At 37.4% G+C, this 21744-nt stretch overlaps 1 protein-coding gene across 4 annotated transcripts in view; it reads right to left on the bottom strand.

The window, feature by feature from the left end:
- Positions 1–6297: 6297 nt before the first annotated feature.
- LOC143032485 (calpain-D-like) overlaps positions 6298–21744 on the bottom strand; it is a 91764-nt gene continuing 76317 nt past the window's right edge. For all 4 annotated transcript variants that reach the window (XM_076197352.1, XM_076197348.1, XM_076197349.1 and 1 more), the window contains 4 exons: positions 21432–21628; positions 17826–18007; positions 16892–17038; positions 6298–10300 (listed from right to left, as the gene is read on the bottom strand). In XM_076197352.1, the coding sequence (XP_076053467.1) occupies positions 10127–10300; positions 16892–17038; positions 17826–18007; positions 21432–21628 (700 nt within the window). In that variant the 3' untranslated portion in view covers positions 6298–10126. The remainder of the gene's footprint in view (positions 10301–16891; positions 17039–17825; positions 18008–21431; positions 21629–21744) is intronic.

Genomic DNA, 21744 nt, shown 5'->3' with positions numbered 1-21744 from the left:
AGGAAGTTGAAGATAAATGTGGGTAAAAGTAAGGTGATGAGATGTACAAGGGGTGAAAGTGGCAGCAGACTGGAAGTGAGTATTAAGGGAGACTGGAGGAAGTGGATAGTTTTAGATACTTGGGTGCGAATGTGGCAGGAAACGAAGGAGTGGAGGTGGAAGTAGAATGTAGATTGAGAGAAGCGAGTAAATGCCTTGGTGGATTAAAAAGTGTAATGAGAAATAGATATTTGGGAATGGATGCTAAGAGAAGATTGTATGAAGGAGTGATTGTGCTGACAGCACTGTATGGGGCAGAAACATTGAACATAAGAGAGGAAGAGAGGAGTTTGAATGTATTTGAGATGAGGTGTCTGAGAAGTATGATATGGGTTACTAGGCTGGACAGAGTGAGAAATGAGGTGAGGAGGAGAACAGGGGTGGAGAGGTAGTTGGGAGATAGGGTGGATAAAAGAGTATTGGGATGGTTTGGACACATGGTAAGAATGAGCGAAGAAAGACTGGTAAAAGAGGAGTGGAAGGTAGATGTAGAAGGAATGAACATGAGGGGGCAACCTAGGATGAGATGGATGGATGGGGTAAAAGAGGCTTTGGGGAAGAGGGGAATGTCTGTTGAGGAAGGACGGGAGAGGACAGAAGACAGGGGTGAATGGAGAATGGTTGTATGTGGTTGAAGTTGTGATACATGAAGTGGAATGGGTGGGGGATGAGGGTGTATGTGTGAGACAAATTTGACACAGCCCAAAGGGATTTCTCCCCGTCTTCTCCTTTTCTGCATGAGGGGACGGAGAGGGACGGGGGTCGCCTATTTAATGAAGTGGCCTTGCTGTGGATGTGCTGTGTCTTGCGACACTGCTTCTGACCCAGGGCAGTGGGCAAGATGCAGGGATGACCCGTCATCCAGGAGGTGCCAAGATAAGAGGGAGGGAAGAGGGTGGAGGGGAGTGGAGTGTGATAGGGATGGAATGGGTGGGAGTGGTTTTTATGCCTTTGTTTTTTTGGCTACCCCCCATGTAAGGGGAAAAGTCTTTGGTATATGTAAGTATAATTTTGGTCACTCAATAAACAAAGCACCCTATCCCAAAAACAAATGCAAAACTGTTTCCTCCACAGTTATTGAAAAAGGGTTGGACTGCAATGCTCATTCTAGACATCCATTCCAGCCTGTTTGTTCGTGTGCACGCACGCACACACACACACACAGACTAACAGCGAAGATTGGAACTCTGGAAAGGAACAATTTTCGTGGATTACAGCGACAAGGGAGTAGCGGTGTTGTATTAGTAGAGAAGGGGAGAGCTCGTGGTGTAGTGGGCAAGTGAAGAAAAAGAAGGGGAGTCATTATTAAGGAAAATGGAAGGAAATGAGGAAGAGGATGAATGGGCCCTGGACATCAGAAGGGTTGTCAACAAAAGGTGTGCAAAACACACAGATGAGGTAGAACAGGAGAGCAGAGGTATCAAAAGCAGAAATATAGATAATAGCAGCTCAATTGAAAGAAGATACCTACTTTTATGGATTTAATGAGGGAGATGGCAACCTCCCCTGATTAGTAAATCTAGAGATGACACTAAAAAAAATGAATGAAGCATGGGAGGTTAGGTTTATTCAATTAACACTAGTTACATAAAGAGTTGATAAACTGAAAGAACTAAAGGAAATTGAAACCTAAAGAAATTGAAGAATTAAAAACACATTTAAGAGAAGTAAAGGATGAGAATGAGGAATTAAAGAAGAATAAAGAGAATAGAGAGTCCAAAGCAAAGGAGGTAAGTGGTTGGAAAAAACTACAACAAAATTTAATTTAGAGATATAGTGACACAACAAATGAAAGAACAAACTAAGGACAGTTATAAAAGTGATGAGGAAGGAAAATACAGTAAGAGACTTGGCGGATAAAAAGAAATGTATAATTTATATTAGGGATGGAAGAGAAGCATAATCCAAACATGACTACAAGAGTAAAGGAGGAAAAGTAAATAAGATATTAGAAGTAGTTCAAGAAGATGAACAAGAAACAGGGAAAGAAATTGAAGAAATATATAGACTAGGGAAATACAATACAGATAAGACCAGACCAATTAAGGTTAAATTCAGGTCACAAACAATAGCAGAGAATATCTTAGCAAAAACAGGGAAACTAGCAAAAAGTGATCAGTATAAACAGGTATGGGTGAAAAGAGATGAATAAAGAGGAGAGGGTAGGAAAGCAAAAAGACTAGAAGCTAAGGAAAAAAACAAGAACAGAACAGAGTCAGACGAAGAGAAATTCTATTGGAGAGTAGTGGATATGAAAGTGAGGAAATGGTTCATAACAGAGAAAAACGGAAGGGAAACAGAAAACACGATGGAAGTAGCAGAAAATTAAAAGTGTCTTACACAAATATAGATGGCCTAATAACAGGCTTGAATGAACTGAATGATTACCTGAAGGGAAATGAACTGGACATAATGAGAATTGTAGAGACAAAATTGAAAGGTCCACTACCACCCAACAGTGGATTTAGACAAGGACGATTATGTGTCACAAACTTAATGTGTTTCTATTCAAGGCTAATAGATGTAATAAAAGAAAGAGATGAATGGACTGATTGTGCATTTCTAGACCTGAAAAAAGCCTTTGATAAGGTACCACATAAGAAATTGCTAAAGAAATTAGAAACTGCAGGAGGAATACAGGGCAAATTGCTGAAGTGGATGGAAGACTTCTTGCATGAAAGAAAAATGAGAGTGGTGATAAGAGACAAATATTCTAATTGGAATGAAATGATTAGTGGAGTTCCACAAGGAACAGTTCTGGCCCCAATAATATTAGTTTGCTATATATATTAATGATATGGATAAAGGAATTGAAAGTTATAGGAGCTTTGCAAAATTGTTGAAAAAAGTGATCAGCATAGAAGATTGTGAGTTGCTGCATTGTGATCTCAAATATGGGAGTGGAGTGGAAGTGGGAGATTGAATTCAATATTAAGAAGTGTAGTATAATGGAATTTGGAAGAAGCAAAAAAAGAATAGTGTGATCATATAAATTGGGCGAGGAAGAAATTAAAAAAGTAGAAAATGAGAAGGACCTGGGAGACATTATTATGAATAATATGTCCCCCTTGCCACAATTCTTCCTGATTTTTCAACACTAAACTCTATCTGGAAGTGAAGTTTCAAATGGCTGACCTTTGGTGTCCAGCCTAGTTCAAAGATTTCCATCAATTTCAACTGTATTTCAGTTATCTTCAAATATGAAGAAAGTTGACAATCAATGACTACTTCCATCCTACTACTATATGCTGGTGACATAGAAACAGATCAGATTGCTGGTGTAGTGGTACTATGTTAGCCTAGCTGTTTGAATTTGGTCCCCTCCCAGGGCTGAAAAAACATTATTGTATTACAAGCCAGCACCCTGTTCTATTAGATAAGGAGTTGAAAAGGTGTGTATTTACCTACTTGTATTAACCTAGTTGTATCTCACAGGAAGGGGCGCTATGCTCATGGTGTCCCGTCTCTGTAGCTTGTCATGTCACTGCTCTTTGGATTCTTTCTAATTTCTTTATATTCTTTTTTGTACTGGGTGTCCATAGTGTCGCAGCATACTATGTCTTATCAATCTTGGTCTTATCAATGTGACTAATATTTTCTTTACCATTTCCTCATCCAAGTGGTCAAAGGCCACTTTCATTGATCTTAGTAAATTGAAGGTTTCTCCGACTATTTTGTTGATATGCTTGTCTGGTGACATGAATTTGCTGATAATTACTCCTAGGTCCCTTTCCAAGCTAACTTTTTTTTTACTTCCTTTGTACCAATCTTATATTGCCCTGATATTCTATTTTTACTTTTTCCAAATTCCATTATACTTTTCTTGATGTTGAAGTTCACTTCACACTTTTGACATAATTCCCAGACTTTATCCAGGTCTCTCTGTAGTGATTCACAGTCTTCCTCTGTACTTGCTTTCTTTAGTAGTTTTGCATCATCTGCAAAGAAGTTCATATAACATTCTACACCTTCATCCATGTCATTTATATATATGGCAAACATTATTGGAGCCAATACAGAACCTTGTGGGACTCCACTTATCATTTCTTCCCAGGTTGAGTTTTTGTCTCTAAGTACCACCCTCATTTTTCTCCTGCTCAAGAACTCTTCCATCAATTTCATTAACTTTCCTTGTACACCACCTACCATATTTTTCGGACCATAAGGCGCAGGCAAAATCCTTAAAATCGGCCAAAATCAGGTGGTGCGCCTTATGTGTGGCTTCAGTGCAAAAAAATGCCTCGGACAGTGACATACAATTTTGACACATTTCGTAGCTAGCCTGCCAACGGCGACAGTGCACAGGCATAGCAAAAGTTACAACCAAGTTATAACCAAGATGCATGTATCTTGACAAGAAAATTGCGAAAACTTCCGACAGTTTTTGAGTCCATGCCACCGCATTCATTCACGCTATCATGGCTATGACATGATAGCATCCACAACACAGACAGCCATTTTGCATTGGTCTAGTCTTGCTCCACTCAGACTGTAGTCATTTGGGTATTTTTTTTAGTTTCAACCATGGGCGCAATATAGCAATAGAAAATTAATTATTAATTTTGTAAATTAGAATGTATCAATGTAATACGCAATTTTGTGGGCAGAAATGAAAATAAAAAATACCTTGCTACAAGCAAATATGCTAATAAACGAAGTCGGTAGCATAGGATCAGCCTCGGTACTTTCAACAGTACCTCGCCAGGTTCATTTTCTTGAAGGCATGTTATGGAGCGGAGATACATGCATTCCTTCAAGCTGCAAGAACTTTGTATACCCCGCAAGCTGAGTGATTGAAAAGCCCGCCAACGTCTCTCACGACGACGACAACGAGGACGAGCCGGATGACATTTAATTTGCAGGTAATGATTTATTAAACACAGGTTAGGTTAGGTTAGATGAATTTATCCTTTCATTTCTTCAACGTCGGCATCTATCATAACAAACATGGCGTACCATTTGTCCGACACGACTTCGTTACTTACGAAATCTGTTTTAGCACCTTTTTTGTTTTTTATTTCCGCTCACAAAATTGCATATTACATTGATACATTATAATTTAAAAAATTAATAATTAATTTTCTATTGCTATATTGCGTCCATGGTCGAAACCAAAAATTTACCTTCATTTGTAATCTTGCGTCTTTAAGTGAATAGAGAATTCCGGGAATAAAACTGCTACTGTTGGTTTTATTCCCCACAATTCCCGTAACATGTTTATGTTGTTTTTTCGGGGTATTGGCAGGGCAGACCGTCCATGGAGGTGGTCTGATTTCACTGACCAAAATAAAAATATATATCATTTATTTATGTAATTTTGCTAAATCCCAACCGATTTTTCTCATTCAACAATGAAAATGTTCAGTTCTGAATGCACTCGCATATGCATGATTATCCGATAACGAGACCAGGTGCGCCTTATGTAAGGACGGGGAATAGCAAATTACAGGTGTGCCTTATGGTCCGAAAAATATGGCATTATTTTGATTTTTCTTAGTAGCTTTTTGTGTGGTACATTATCAAATGCTTTTTGTAAATCTAGGAAAGCACAATCAGCCCAACCTTCCCTTTCTTGCATTATTTCTAGTAGCCTCAAGTAAAAGTAAACCAAATTAGTGGCACATGATATTCAGTATATTATTTTCTTCCAGATGTTTAATCCATTTACTTTTGATAACCTTTTCACATATTTTTGCTATTGTGCTTGTAAGAGAGACCAGTCAATAGTATCTATCACTATGTGTGGAAAGCTGTGAGTGTGCAAGATCATGGCATAACCCATAGATCAAACCATATGAGCCCTGTGAGTGTAATAGTTTTTGATCATGGGTCCAACTTGTGATCCAAAACCATGGTAAATCACAACATATATAATGGTTCCATGTTTCTTCCCAGTGAGCCTAAGAACTATTGTCAACTGCTGTGGGACTGTGGGTTTTCAGTTAATGAAAACTAAAGCCAACAATTATTATTATTGAGCACATACATGTGTTTGCATGTGCACACACACGTGCACCCACACTATTAATTTATATATAAATCTCAAGATCAACTACAATATCATATTCATTTCTGTTTCAGGAAATTCAGTCATGCCTTACCTTATCAAGAGTAGGCACTGGTATTTCTCCCATAACTTGTCCTCCTGTGCATTGACTTGTGCTTGATCCTTTTTTTTTTTTTTTTCCTCTTTTTTTCATTCATGGCATGACATTGTATTTTGAAACCTGATGGTATTCACATGGTAAATGCACGTACTCTATAATTTGGATTTTACTTAAACCTGAATAAAAAGTATATGGCACACAAAAAAGTAATGTACATATATCAACAAAAATAATAATAATAATAATAAATAGAAATAAATCAAACCTGAGAGCCATGGGCCTCCCACGAGGCAACTGATTGACTGATTGAAAATAAAATTTATAAATATACATAAAGAAATAATAATATTTATGATAAGTATCCTTATGGAGAAAATTACTGAAGGGTAAATGGGATGGCTTTTGTCATGAAATGCTTGCCTGTATTATGATGGGGTTGAATGCTAAGAAGCTGTTACACGTGAGTGACCAACTTCAGTAGCAATAACACATCAAGCTTGTATTCCTCAAATCATATTAGGACTTCAAATATTGGTCATTTCAAAATATTTAATTTCTTGGTTCTCTGTATTTCAACGAGTGCTGGTATAATCAGAACAATGTCAAATACAATAGCTTTATCAATTACAACTTTGTAATGTTAAAATATATGAAAATTTTCAGTAAAATAATTTTAAACTCAAACAGCAAACGATAATCAATAAAATTCTCCATAACATCTTATCCCATCCTGAAAGAAGGAAGAAAAAGATTAAAAGTTACAGATAAGAAGTTTCATGACATAAACATGTGCTGAATTCCTGCACCTTCTACTAATCCTTTCATCAACTACACATCCCACAGGATATAAAACAGTACTTTATCATGAAAACTTGCTCACTATTTCCTTTCCTGGAGATCAAGGTCTCATTGGAGGAGGTGTGGGAGGAGGACATCCCGTCACCTCAAAAGCACCGACACACCCTGGCAGTGGACAAAGGTACACTCATCATCATCTTGACACAGTGATGCACATAGTACATTATCTTGATGCAAGCATATCACTTCAATGCATACATTTCATAGCAATACACACGAATCACCCTGATGCACTTAAGTCATGAAATATATACATCACCAAGCATCCACACCTTAATGCACACAACCTTTATAATCACACACCACCTTGATAGGAAAAGATCATCTATTTGCACATGCATCATCTTTCCACAAATGTCTAGTTGCTCATAGATTCACAGGCACTCAACCTTATCAATTTCAAATGGCTTCTAGTTAGTCTTCTTTTTTTCTACCTACATTACTTAAGAAGGTTTATTTACAATCACTCTTATGCTTTCACATCCAAGCTGATGATCTTCCATTGGCCTCAGTTTAATCTTTATCTCTATTTTACGGCTATGTACAATCACATGCGTGAGGCACAGCTTCAGTAAATTGACCCACATCATCATCTTATAATTCTACTGAGGAATGTTGATAGTGATGATCTGTGCAGTCAGTGTTTGACCAATGAGTTGAAGCAGTCTTACAGGTGTGTTCCTTTAAAAAGCATTCTTGCAGTTCTATATACAAAGCATCAAATGTTCAAGTTTACCTTGATGACTAGTTTTGCAGGCAATAAAAGTAAGGTTCTCATACTATCAAAATTAATCCCCTTACTTGAGTGATTAATTCTACTAATTACTGGAGCACAATTTTCCCTGAATGTGATATTCACAAATCTATTTCCAGTTTACCTGTCAAAATAACATTAATAAATTAGAAAAAAAAAATAGGATTGTATGAAATTTCTGGCCTTGTTTTCAATGAGCAATTATGAGTATTTCAGAATAAATATTCCTTTGATCTAGAAAGAAAAAAAAAGAAAAAAGAAAATCTTATTACTGACAAAGTATGATTGTGTTTAGGCCAAGGAAATCTATCATCTCTTTGGCTTCTCAATAAAGCAATTCACAACAATACACAACTTACACAGAGCCTGGCTATTGACCCTAATTATCTATCTGACCTAAACAAATGTTATATTATGGTGAAACTATGCTTACTTACTATTACAATGTTTACTAGCCAACACAGTAGAAACAAACCAAATGCATGCAATCTAAAAAACATAACATCTTTCAAACAATACTGAGTGCAATAAATGCCAAAACACTAATAAACATTTCATATTCAACAAAAATAACACTTTCACAAGAATATATGGGTTCAACATATCTTCCCCACTCATTCATTCGTGTAAAAAAATAGCCTGTGAGTAAACATAATGTAAATGACTGCAGAGCAGCAAACAAATGAATCGGACATTTGACAAATCTCATTCAAGAGGGAAACTATTAAATCAATGTTTCAATGCTCCTTCTTAGACTGGAAATATCAATTTAATGATGCCCATCACATTGTGAGGATACTTAGTTATTTCTTTAATGATTATGAAAACGTGATGTATGATCAATGTCGTTACCATGAAAATGGTCCAAGTCATTCAATTACATATGAGGAATCATGAAGGTAATTCATGCTGCATGGTGGGTATACTACTGTTTGAACAATACTCACAAAAAAAGAAAAATCATGTCTAAGTTTCAACTATTCAAAAATATTTAAAAAGGAAGATAAACCTGTGTAAAATTGGATCCACAAGTACCAAACTGTGTGAAAGAAATGGAAAAAAAATTCACACACACACCCTCAATCCTGGGTGCTTCTGTCATCATGGTCATAATTGCAGATGACAATTATCATATTGAAAAATAGGTGCTGGATTAATTTCTAAAGGATCCATTTCACTGTAAAAACAAGACCTCGTGTCTTCATGGCTTTACAAAGTCAAGTCTGTATGAGTAAATTTCAACTATGGATGGTATTCTGTGGTCTGATTATGTTACGGGTGTGCCAATTAATTGGTATCGGCATGAATTGGCACTTTTTTGGTGAACTGGCATCAGCATTGGCAAGAATCAGCATTTTTTTTTAATTGGCATCGTCATTGGCAATATTTTGCTGATGCCGATGCTGATTCTAAAATAAAAAGCCAATTCTCGCCGATGCCGACTCACCAAAAAGTGCCGATTCTTGCAGATGCCAATTAATCGGCACAACCCTAGATCATTTACTGTACTGTTTGACTTTAGTGATTCAAATTTTGGCTCATATGGTCATCTATTTCATACATACATTAAGCACTTTAATATTCTAGTGTTTCAAATTTCAAGATATGAGCATTCAATTTTTTGTTAAGTATCTAAATAGATGTCCACATTTGAATAAGTGTTTGTATCTGTGGAAATGTGGATGTTAACACATACAACATTGTGCATACAAATGCATATTAAATACATGACCATAAAAAGTATTCATACATACATTGGTACCTACTTTCATGTCTGTATCGTTTGGCATATACAATTCTTGGTATGTCGATGTCTAGCTGGGGGACAGTTACATTATAGTAGATAATGAAGATATGGTCACAAATAAATGTTGAAAATTATATCTGCTATGTTTAGGTAAGGCTGAGCAGCTAGAGTGAATGAATCATAGGTGATTAATTAACAGAGACTAAATCATGATGATTATGGATACAATCATTCCTACATCATTGTAATGCTGACATAAATTAAACTTCAAACATTCTTTGGTGATCTACATGATGTGAAATTAATAAATGCCCATACTATTGTCACAGCATTAAAAATATTTAGTGATTTTGCAAAGTACAACCTTATCAGATTTGCCTTTAATGCATGTACAAACTGGCACTCCATGAAATGCTTTGTAAATTCAACCTCAATGAAAACTAGTTGCAGGTTCACATATCATCATTTCATGAAGTAATGAGTACTTCTACAAAGTAGTGTATTAACTGCTATTTCACGGAGCACAATTTCATGAAGTGTGCAGTACATCCACTATGTAGAAAATACATTCAACTTTAACACTTGGTATCAAATTGCTGCTTGCAACCAAAGGCCAGAACTTTAAATAGGCCTGGGTGTATGAAGACCAAGAGTTGTGGCATCGATAGGAGGGTCATGATTGGTGCCAGGAGGTCCCCAATCATGTAATCCCCCTGAGTGAGAGGAGCGATGAGTAAGGCGGTGTGCAATGCTGAAGCCACCACTACTTTCTAGCTGTGTGAGAACAATTATCACCTGTCTGTAATAAAAAGAAGTTATATTTATTTAAAAAGCTTTTAAGTGTATCTAACAAATACACAATATGTACACACCTGCAAAGAAACAAACATTAAAAAGCATGCATACTTTTTTTTTTATTATTAAATCTATATGTATTTGTTGGCACAAGATTTTTTTTTTTTTTTCTGAAGGAATGCTAAAATCCTTCTGCAACCACTTTACCCCATCACTCCAGTGTATGGCAACCCCTCTCCTCATTCATTTAAAATAGTTTATGGAGCAGACAAAACATCTCATCAGGCTTCTTCATTTCTATATGTTTATAACCCCTCTCCATTTTTGGCTTTCTCTTTTCTTTGCTCAACATACTCTAGTTTTGCATCCAACACTCCCATTACCCTATCTGTGTGTTGTCAAAGTGAACGGAGGGCTGGTGATACGAGTTCTAAGCCAGCGATTTTTTGCTTGAAATAAGGAAACACCTATGTTTGTATTTGCAGGGAAGAAGCTACAGCTTACGAGGGACCGCTTTGGTGATAAAATATAAAGTATCCAGGTTGATAAGGCATATTAACGTATAGAATGGAGGAAGGTAGAGAAGAAAGAACAATGAACCAATGAAAAGAGGACTAGACATGAGTAGAGTAGAATTGCCACTTGGAGTGATACCAAAGAGGACTTGTCTAAATGACACATTAAAAAAAAAAACACTCAAAGGTGGGAAAATAATGTTTTTTTCAGGGTTCCAAAGGGACAGGACATTATTAGGTAAAGGATTAGATGAAGAGAGGGAATCTAGGTATAGCAATTTACTAAGAATTTGAGACATTAACAACATGGAGGAATTAATAGATTTACGAATAGATTATAGAGCAATGCACAGAAAAATGACTAATCTACGAAAAGCAAATGAAGAAATGAACAGAGCTTAATGAACTAAAAAGTGGACTAAGCATGATCAGAAGTGATAATGAAAGAAAAATGAAGACAGAAACATACATGAAGAACTAAAAAAAAAAAAGAGGTCAAAGAACAATTACAAGCAGTGACTGAAAAAGTGGGAGAATCAATTAAGGAGACAAATCTCCTAGAATTAAAAAATCAGTGGAAACAGGAACAAGAAAATCAGAAAATAACATTTAAAGAAATAGTGCAACAGCAGTTAGAGGAAAATGCTAAAGAAATGATAATTAAAGAACTTAAAGAAAAGGAAAATTTGGTAAGGGACACAGTAGATAAAAAAAAAGTGCATTGTAGTTTATGGCATTCAAGAAAAACATAATGTATACAAACATCAAATAAAAAAAAAAAGAGGAGAAAGAAATTGTAAAGGAAATTCTGAAAGTGGTTCAGGAAGAAGGAATGGAATTCGATAAAGACATCAACGAGGTGCATAGAATGGGGCCGTACTCTAGAGAAAAACACTATAGGCCACTAAAAATCAAAATAAGGGCTCAAATTATAGCTGAAGAAGTACTATTGAAAGCAGTAAGATTAGCAAACAGTGAAAATTATAAAAATGTATGGATAAAAAAGGAAATGAGTGATGAGGAAATAGAAAAGGAAAAGGCATTTAGAAATGAAGCAAATGAAAAAACAAGAAAAGAACAAAGACTGAGAGGAATTAGTTTTCTGGAGGGTACTGGACCTGAGGCTGAGAAAATGGTACATAAAAAAGGAAACATAAACCAAAAAAGAGAAGAAAGGAAGAAATTAAAAATAACATACACAAACATAGACGGAATGATTTCTGGACTAAATGAATTAAACGACTATCTGTTAACAGAGAAACCTGACATAATGGGAATTGTGGAAACAAAATTAAAAGGTCCACTACCATCAAATACCATACCACAAGGTATAACCACTGGACAAAAAATAGAATGGAAAAACAGGGTGGAGGAATCATGTTCTTGACTAATAAAAAGTTTAAATGTGACAGAGGTAATAGAAGGAAAAAATAATGTAGAATTGATTATGGTTAAAGTTGAAAACTGAAAGTTATTGGAATGGATGAAAGATTTCTTGAATGGGAGAAAAATGAGAGTGGTACATAAGAACATAAGAATAAAGGAGACTGCAAGACCATAAGGCCTACACTAGGCAGCTCCGTATCCATCACCACCTGTCATCCCCATCCATAAAGTTGTCTAATCATTTTTTAAAACAACTGATAGCTTCAGCGCTTACTACATGGTTACTAACTTTATTCCATTCATCGACCACCCTATTAGTAAACCAATTCTTGCCTATTTCCTTCTTAAATCTAAATTTGTTCAGCTTATACCCATTACTGCGAGTCCTGCTCTGTTGTTTTATTATGATGACCTTGTTTGCTTCACCCTTGTTATAGCCTTTGATCCACTTGAACACTTCTATTAGATCACCCCGCACTCTGCGTCTTTCCAGAGAGTGTAAGTTTAGGTGCCTAAGCCTCTCTTCATAAGGCAAATTTCCGAGTCCATGTACCATTTTGGTCATTCTTCTCTGTACTGGTACTCAGACACAAGAACTCAAATTGGGAAGAAATGATAAGTGAAGTTCCACAAGGCTCTGTATTGGCTCTGATAATGTTTGCCATTTATATAAATGACATGGATGAAGGTGTGGAATATCATATGGACTTCTTTGCAGATGATGCAAAACTACTAAAGAGAGTAAGTACAGAAGAAGATTGCAAGTCATTTCAAGAAGACCTGGACAAAATCTGGAAATGAAGTCTGAAGAGCGAAGTGAATTTCAACATTTAAAATGTAGTATAATGGAATTTGGAAAAAGCAAAAACAGAATATCAGGACATTACAAAATTGGTACAAAGGAAATTAAAAAAGTCAACTTGGAAAGGGACCTAGGAGTAACTATCACCAATGACATGACACCAGACAAACATATCAACAAATTATTTGGAGAAACTTTCAATTTATTAAGATCAATGAAAGTGGTTTTTAACTACATGGATGAAGAAATGGTAAAGAAAATATTAGTTACATTGATAAGACCAAAATTGGACTACGTTGTGACACTATGGACACCTAGTACTTAAAAAAAAAAAAAAATGAAAGAGCAATGACAAAGATGGCACCAACACACTCCAATTTGACATATGAACAAAGACTGGATAAACTCGAACTACCTACACTGGAACAAAGAAAAGAGGAGACCTGCAGACCATATACAGAATTATGAAAGGGTTGGAAGTCCTTGATAGAAATGACTTAGTAAAGTAGGATAAAAGAAAAACCAGAGGACACAAAAAGAAACTTAAAAAGGATAGTTACAGAAGAGATCTGAAAAAGAATAGCTTCCCACACAGTGATACCTGGAAAAAACTGAATGAAGAAACAGTGAGTGCAAAAACTATGCAAAAATTTAAGATCAAACTGGATGCTGAAAGATACAAAAGCATGTCACTACAAGCATAGCTCTCTTCCCATAAAATACAACTAGGTAAATACAACTAACTGTGAAGGAATAGAGAAACAGAAATCCCCCAAATGAAGGAAATAACCATAACAAAAAAGGAAATCAGTGACCAAATAAAAAACCTAGATGTTAGAAAATCACATGGTCTGAATGGAATTGCAAATTGGATACTGAAGGAATGCGTGGAGGAACTAACAGATAAAATACACACTATAATAAAAATACTCGCTCAAAGAAGGAAAAGTACCAGAAGACGAAAAATGCAAACATTGTACCAATATATAAAGGAGGAAGTAAGGAAGATCCAACTAACTACAGACCGATCTCCCTAACAAGCACAGTAGCTAAAATATGTGAAAAAGTGATTTAAATTAGATGGGTTAAACATCTGGAAGAAAAATCTATACTAAACCCAAGCCAATTTGGATTTAGACAAGGAAGATCATGTTCAACAAATCTAATCTGCTTCTATTCGAGAATAATAGATATAATAGATGAGAGAGATGGATGTGCAGACTGTGCCTATCTAGATCTACAAAAGGCATTTGACAAAGTACCACACAAAAAATTAATAGGAAAATTAGAATCAATAGATGGCATTGCAGGTAATTTATTAAAATTGATGGAAGACTTCCTGACTGGGAGAAAAATGAGGGTAGTAATTAGAGATAAATACTCGAAATGGGAAGAAATGATAAGTGGTGTTCCACAAGGGTCAGTACTGGCTCTAATCATGTTTGCCATATACGTAAACGACATGGACGAAGGAGTTGAATGTTATATGAATTTCTTCACAGATGATGCAAAAATATCAAAGAAAGTATCAACAAATGAGGACTGTGACTCGTTACAATCAAACCTGGACACAATCTGGAAATGGACTCAAAAGTGGGAGGTACATTTTAATATCAAGAAGTGTAGCATAATGGAGTTTGGTAAAAGCAAAAACAGAATTTCAAAAAATTACAAAATTTTCCTCACTCATCACGGTCATTTTCTTAGCACTTCCCACTGCAACTATCTTTCCCTCCCTATCCTTCTTCACATTTAGCAACTCCCTAAAATACTCTGCCCATCTTCCCCTTACTGCCTTCTCTTCCATTATCATCTCTCCATCTGCACCTTTTACCTTTTCTTCTCTACTTGATTTGCCTCCTCTTCCTCTCTTAATTTCTTTTCAAAACATCTCTTTTTATTACTTTCAAAATTTTCTGTCATACTCTTACCCCATTTCACATCGGCTCTCCTCTTTGCCTCCTTTACCTTGTGCTTTACTTCTCTTTTCTTTTCTTTGTACCTCTCATATGACTCCCTCATCCTATTTTAAAGTGCACACCGAAAAACAGTGCACTGGGCTTCATGCTTACTGCCAGTAGTATCCCACAGTGGGCAGCACATCCTGGGAGTAGGCATGTGACACTCTCGACTAGAGGACATACTCACTCTGAGGATCTCGCATCCTCGACAATGAACACGAACATGAACATATTATTCTCGTTGTTGGCCACCGCCAATCACGTTGTAGTGACTCATGTTTAGAGTGTCCTGGAAACTTAACAGAAACAAGAAAAGTGTTACATGACGTGCCCCTGAAATGTGTTTCATAACGTGCCCCAAAATCAGAATCTACAAGATCAGCTGAGGTTCGTTGCCAAACCCACTCCAGTGATTCAATACATGGAACTTACATGTTCAGGAAGACAGACTTCTAGAGTGTATGAAGTGGAAAGATTGACGAAATTGGAGAAATGAAATCCTTGGGCACGATTCCCCTCCCCCACCACATGTTCAGTGCTATCGACTAAGGACAGGCATGGTTCCAACTGCCCCTATATGATGAATGGATCTATGAATATCGACAGCATCCTGTTCAACGGAGTGCATATACTCATTTGAAGACATCACCAGTCAGTGCACTATTACAGGAGAGAATAATCAGAGATATTATCTTTATATTCAGCTAGGTCTTAGAGTGTGTAGGGCTAGCCAGGTAGGAAGTCTCCAACCAAATACTTATGTTATATCTTGCCCAATTAGTTGATATGTGATTCTCTGTGAAATAATTTACATGATAAACATATGGATGATAAAACTTGATGAATAATTGCATGCCACTGATTGTGGAGATATTTTGAATCATGATAAAATCAGTGTAGTAAGTTCTGTTTAATTAGCATAGGACTGTGATTTCCGTGAGTTTGCTCCCCTCTTTTGTGAAACATTTCTCTGGTCCTTCCAAAATCGAAATTACACACTTGACTTGAAGGGAGTGTGTGTGGTCCTGGCCAGTGTCCCAAATTTCCCAACTGCAGCTATTCCCCTTCACCAATTTCCCAGTATATGAGAATTCTCATGCCCATCAACCCCTCCCTCCTCCTTCCACTGTCCAGGGATTTTAGGACATGTTATGTATCAAATATTCATATTAAGTATAAGGTTAACATAATCAACATGTCATGTGTTAAAAATGTTGTAATTCATACCTTCCTGATGTATTGATGGGAAACGGACATAACATGATTTCCCAGTATTTACCTAGTTGTATTTTACGGGAAGAGAGCTATACTTGTAGTGACCCACTTTTGTATCTTTCAGCATCCAGTTTGATCTCAAATTCTTGTTTAGTTTTTGCACTCACTGTTTCCTCATTCATTTTATTCCAGACATCTGTCATCTTTTTTAAGTTTCTTTTTGTGTCCTCTTGTTTTTCTTCTATCCCACTTTAGTAAATCATCTCTATGAAGGACTTCCATCCCTATCATAATTCTGTAGACAGTTAGGTCTCTTTCTCTTCTTTGTTCCAGGGTTGGTAGTTCGAGTTTGTCCAACCTTTGTTCATATGTCAATTTGGAGAATGTTGGTGCCATCTTTGTTGTTGCTATTTGAATTCTTTCTAATTTCTTTATGTTCTTTTTAGTACTAGGTGTCCATAGTGTCGCAGCACACTCTAATTTTGGTTATATCAATGTAACTAATATTTTCTTTACCATTTCTTCATCCATGTAGTAAAAAGCCACTTTCATTGATCTTAATGAATTGAAAGTTTCTCTGACTAGTTTGTTGATATGACTGATTCAAAGCATGCACCCACCCTACACCCATCTACTGTCTCTCCCATCTTGGCACCTTGTGGTCAAAAGAAACTAAAAATATCAATCTACAACATCAGAATGGAGACACTACTTGCCTGTGCAGAGGAGGGACCGAATCCACTGTTTTTAGTTGAGCTCTTGTGGAGACAACATTGTAGCTCTCCCTGCAGTCACACATTACCTGGATGCATTTGTCTGGGTGCCTATTTTCAACCATGACCACAAGGCCTGCCCAACCCTGAAGGAAAAAATTGATTTTTCTTTATTAGCTTTAACATATTACTGGCTTTGCTCATAATTTATTCGCAACTTGAATCCAATCAATCAATTATTGCCTCAAGTTTCATAAAGTGGAAAACCCACAGCCCCAGAGAGGCTAGCAACTCTACTTACTAACATTTACCTCCATTACCACCTACCTACATCATACACAATCCCGATGCAGCTCCACATTCACCTCAAACTATTCCTTCTCTCCATTCATGACCCTTACCACATACTCTACTTCTCCTGTAGAAACTTTTTACTACTTTCAACAAATTTCCCCACATTCCATACATCTATAATATATAGCACAATGGCTGTCTATCAAACCTATATGCCTTCTTCAAATTCATAAAAGCCAAAATAATGCCCTTACCTTTAGACAAAAACTTCTCGCATTCTGCCACCACAAACACTTGTGTATATACCATCTTGCTCTCATAAACCCACACTGCTTTTCCACAATCTTGATAATATCTCCCAAATACCCAATACTCACTCACTACACTCACCCAATACACACTCACTACATACACATTAAAACCAATTTAATACCCCCTCCCATCTCAGCAACTTTTGGATGAAGGGTCTTCCCTCTCTCCCACCACAATGCGTAAGCTGAAGGCAAGGTGGCAGGGCCCAACAGCCATAGTTAGCTTACCCCATTCACTTCATTATATGGCAAACCTCCCCTCTCCACTACACATTCACTCAAGAGCAACAATAAATCACATTAAAAAAATTCATAAGACACTAATTACCTTTGTAAGATAATAGACAGTCATGCCTTGCCTCCCTTCGTGCCGCTGTCCCTTGGCGAGGCAGAGATTGACGAGTGAATCAGCTAAGAGGGATGGAGGTGCTCCAATTTGTTCAACAGCTACTCGTTTGCTACTGTGGATGGCTAACACATAGCGTGGATAGCCCTCTGATACATCCAAACCTACCATAGAATAAGAAGCATTTTCATGTACAGTATATCCTTTTCAATGATTTTGAAGTGATGACAAGGAATTACTAGCAAAACCTAAAAATGCACAGTAATAATATATATAAATAAATTATTAAATAAATCAATTAAAAATAATAATAGTATTTCTTATATGGAGGTGGCCTAGTGAGGAATACACCCACCCTTCATATATTTATTATCCCTTATATTTTGCCTTCTTCCAGATGAAGGGTCATCCCTGTCCCCCACCTATTGTCTGGGTCAGAAGCAAAACAGTAAAACATAGGTCTCTGCATATAATTATGCAGTGTCAATACCTCAGTATAGAAATACCCCAGTACAGGGTGATTCTGATTATTCCTACATCATCATCAATACATACGGGTACATATACCAAGGGCTTTTTTCCCCTTACAGAGGATTAGAGGAGGGATTGAGGAAGTTAGTGACAGTTTGGGAAAGTGTGCAAAAAAAGGAAGTTGAAGATGTGGGTAAAAGTAAGGTGATGAGATGTACAGGGGGAGAAAGTGGCTGCAGACTGGAAATGTGTATTAAGGGAGAGAGACTGGAGGAAGTGAATAGCTTTAGATACTTGGGTGTGAATGTGGCAGGAAAGGGAGGAGTGGAGGTGGAGGTTGAATGTAGATTGAGAGAAATGTAATGAAAATAGACATTTGGGAATGGATGCAAAAAAGGAGATTGTATATTTACCCAGTTGTATTTTACGGGCTATGCTTGCAAAACTTCCCACAGTGCCTTCCTGTCTACCCTGTCATAAGGCTTTTCCTGATCTATAAAGGCCTAAAAAACATCCTTACACTTATATTGCCACTACACTGCCACAAAAAATTTGATCCACATAACCCTTAACTTTCCTAAACCCACTCTGTCCTTCACCAATTACTCCCTCTCTTCCTCTCAATCAAAACCTCCCATAAGCTTTCCCAATTACACTCAACAAATTGATCCCTCTGAAACTCCTCCACTCACATTTGTCCCTTTTTCCCTTGTAAAACAAAACTATACAGGCACTCCAGTCCTCTGGCACTCTACCTTCCTTTAGACAAACATTATACAACCCTGCCAACCCATCATCACTGTACTTCCATTTCTAAGACACTCCACATGACATCAATCTAACCCAGGTACTTTACCTGCTTTCATCATTTTAATAACTGCTTTCATCTCATCTTTTCTTATTTCTCCTCTATTTTCCTCATCCATCACTGTCATTTTCTTAGTGCCTCCCACAGCAACTACTGTTCCTGCCTTATCATCTTCCACATTTATCATACATACATATACCAAGGCTTTTTCCCCCTTATAAGGGGGGTAGCCAAAAAGGAAAAGGCATAAAATCATTCCCACCCACTCCATCCCTCAATACACTCCACACCCCTCCACACTCCCTCTTATCTTAGCACCTCCTGGATGACGGGTCATCCCTGCATCTTGTCCACTGCCCTGGGTCAGAAGCAGTGTTGCAAGACACAACACATCCACAGCAAGGTTGCTTCATTAAATTGGCAACCCCCCCTCTCTGTCCCCCCATTCAGAAAAGGAGAAGATGGGGAGAAATCCCTTCGGGCTGTGTCAAATTCTTCTCACACATACTACACATCAAATCCCTAAAATATTCTGCCCATCCTCCTCTTACTGCATCTCTTCCATTATCATCTCTCCATCTGCACCTTTTACCTTCTCTACTTGATTTGCCTCTCATTCCTCTCATAATTTCCTTCCAAAACATCTTTCTATTACTTTCAAAATTGTCATACTCTTACCCCATTTACATTTGCTCTTCTTATTGCCTTCTTTATCTCACGTTTTACTTCTCATCTATTTCCTTTGTACCTCTCTTGTCCAATTTTGTAAACAGTACCTTCTCTGTTTCAACCCATCACTTACTACCCTTCCCTCTATTACCTCTCATCCTTCTTGCTCTACACACCTTTGCACATTTTGCTACTCCCTCCTTGAATCAACCCATTCTCCCTCCACTCCTACCTCTACTCTAGCCTTCACCTCTTCCTACTCTTCTTTCAACTTCTTCTTGTATTCCTCCTTTTCCTTCTCATTTAAGCAGTTCACTTTAAGCACATCCCTACCTTCTGTCCTTTTCCTCTTTCTCCATCTATCCTCCACTCTCAACTTACCTTCCACCAAAAAATTGTTTTATATTCCCCCATTCTCTCCCCTAAGAACATGTACATCCAAAACTCTTACTACTCTTCTCCAGGATACCATTATATGGTCCATTAAAGCCCCATCAATCACCCTTCCTTCCACCACCCTCTCCCATGTGTATTTATGCTTGACTTTCTTCCTAAACACTATGTTAACTATCATCAACTCTCTAAATACTTCACCATCAACTCCACTTTGATTTTTTTCCTGGAACTCCACACTTCCCAAACACTCCCATTTATTGGTTCATCTACTCTAGAATTTAGACTTCTCAATACCACTCCATTGCCATTTCTTCCTTAAATCTATCCAAAAAGGCTCACTTTCCTCTACACATCAACTCCACTATGATTTTTTCCTGGAACTCCATACTTCCCAACCACTCCCATCTATTGGTTCACCTCCTACTCCAGAATTTAGATTTCTCAATACCCCTCCACTGCCATTTCTCCCTTAAATCTATCCAAAAAGCCTCCCTTTCCTCTACACTTTTCTCACAACCCGGCCCATATGCACTTACAAAGACCCACATCTTCCTTCCCAATTTCATCTTCATTCACATTAATCTTAAAGAGATCTCCTTCCACTCCACCACATAGTCATCTCTTCATTTACTGGTATAGCCACCCCTTCCCTAGTTTGTCTTCTCACTCCCAAAAACCTCCCCCACCACATTCCCAAACTCAATCTCACCCTTCCCTTTCAACTTCATTTCACTCAATGCCAACACATCCATCTTTCTTCTCACAAACATACTGCCTATCTCTTCCCTTTTACTCTCATCTGTACCACACCCACACACATTAAAAGACCCAAACTTTAGTGTTTTGGTTGGAAAACTCCTCCCAGAGCCTCTTATGCCTTGATTTTTTTTTATGAATTTACCCTTTAGGGATACAGAGAGTAGGATGCCTAGTCCTATCCTCCATCCTGTTTTAGTCACTCAGTGGCAGTATTCTTTCTCCCCTACCACAGGGTTTGGCAAAAATGGAAATATTCATAGCAGCAGTACAGGACAGTATTAAGAGGGGGGGGGGAGACAGCATAATGGAGGGACAGTCATAGTACAATAAAGTTGTATGCTACTGAGTGGATTTTTACCTTACAATAAAACATGCAGACGGAGTTAACAAAAAAAAACAGACATTTCCTTCCAAATCCATACAAACTGTCTTACAACAATAATATACTGTTTGTTTCCAAAAAGTCACAACACATGTACCAATACCTGTATGCCAATGGTTGAATGCAAGACACACTGCTAAATATGCTCCTGGCTCGAGCATAGCATGGCACCCCACAAAACCACGAACTTGACGCTTGGAATGCTTCATGAGTGCCCCTACTGTTGGTGCAGCAGTAGGGGTTGTACGGAATAATACCACACACAGGTCGAGAGGAGAACGTTGCGAACTCTCGGAGTTCCTGTGGTAAAAGCAATATTCAGGTTTTGAGAAAACTAGTGTATCTAAATCCATTTCAAGGATTTGCATGGACATTATAAATCAACATGACAAATACAAGTTTGTACCATACTGAAA

This window comes from Oratosquilla oratoria, chromosome 13 (genome assembly GCF_046742065.1).
Source record: "Oratosquilla oratoria isolate Oo_2021 chromosome 13, ASM4674206v1, whole genome shotgun sequence".
Classification (NCBI taxonomy): domain Eukaryota; kingdom Metazoa; phylum Arthropoda; class Malacostraca; order Stomatopoda; family Squillidae; genus Oratosquilla; species Oratosquilla oratoria.
This window is presented reverse-complemented; position numbering and strand designations above follow the sequence as displayed.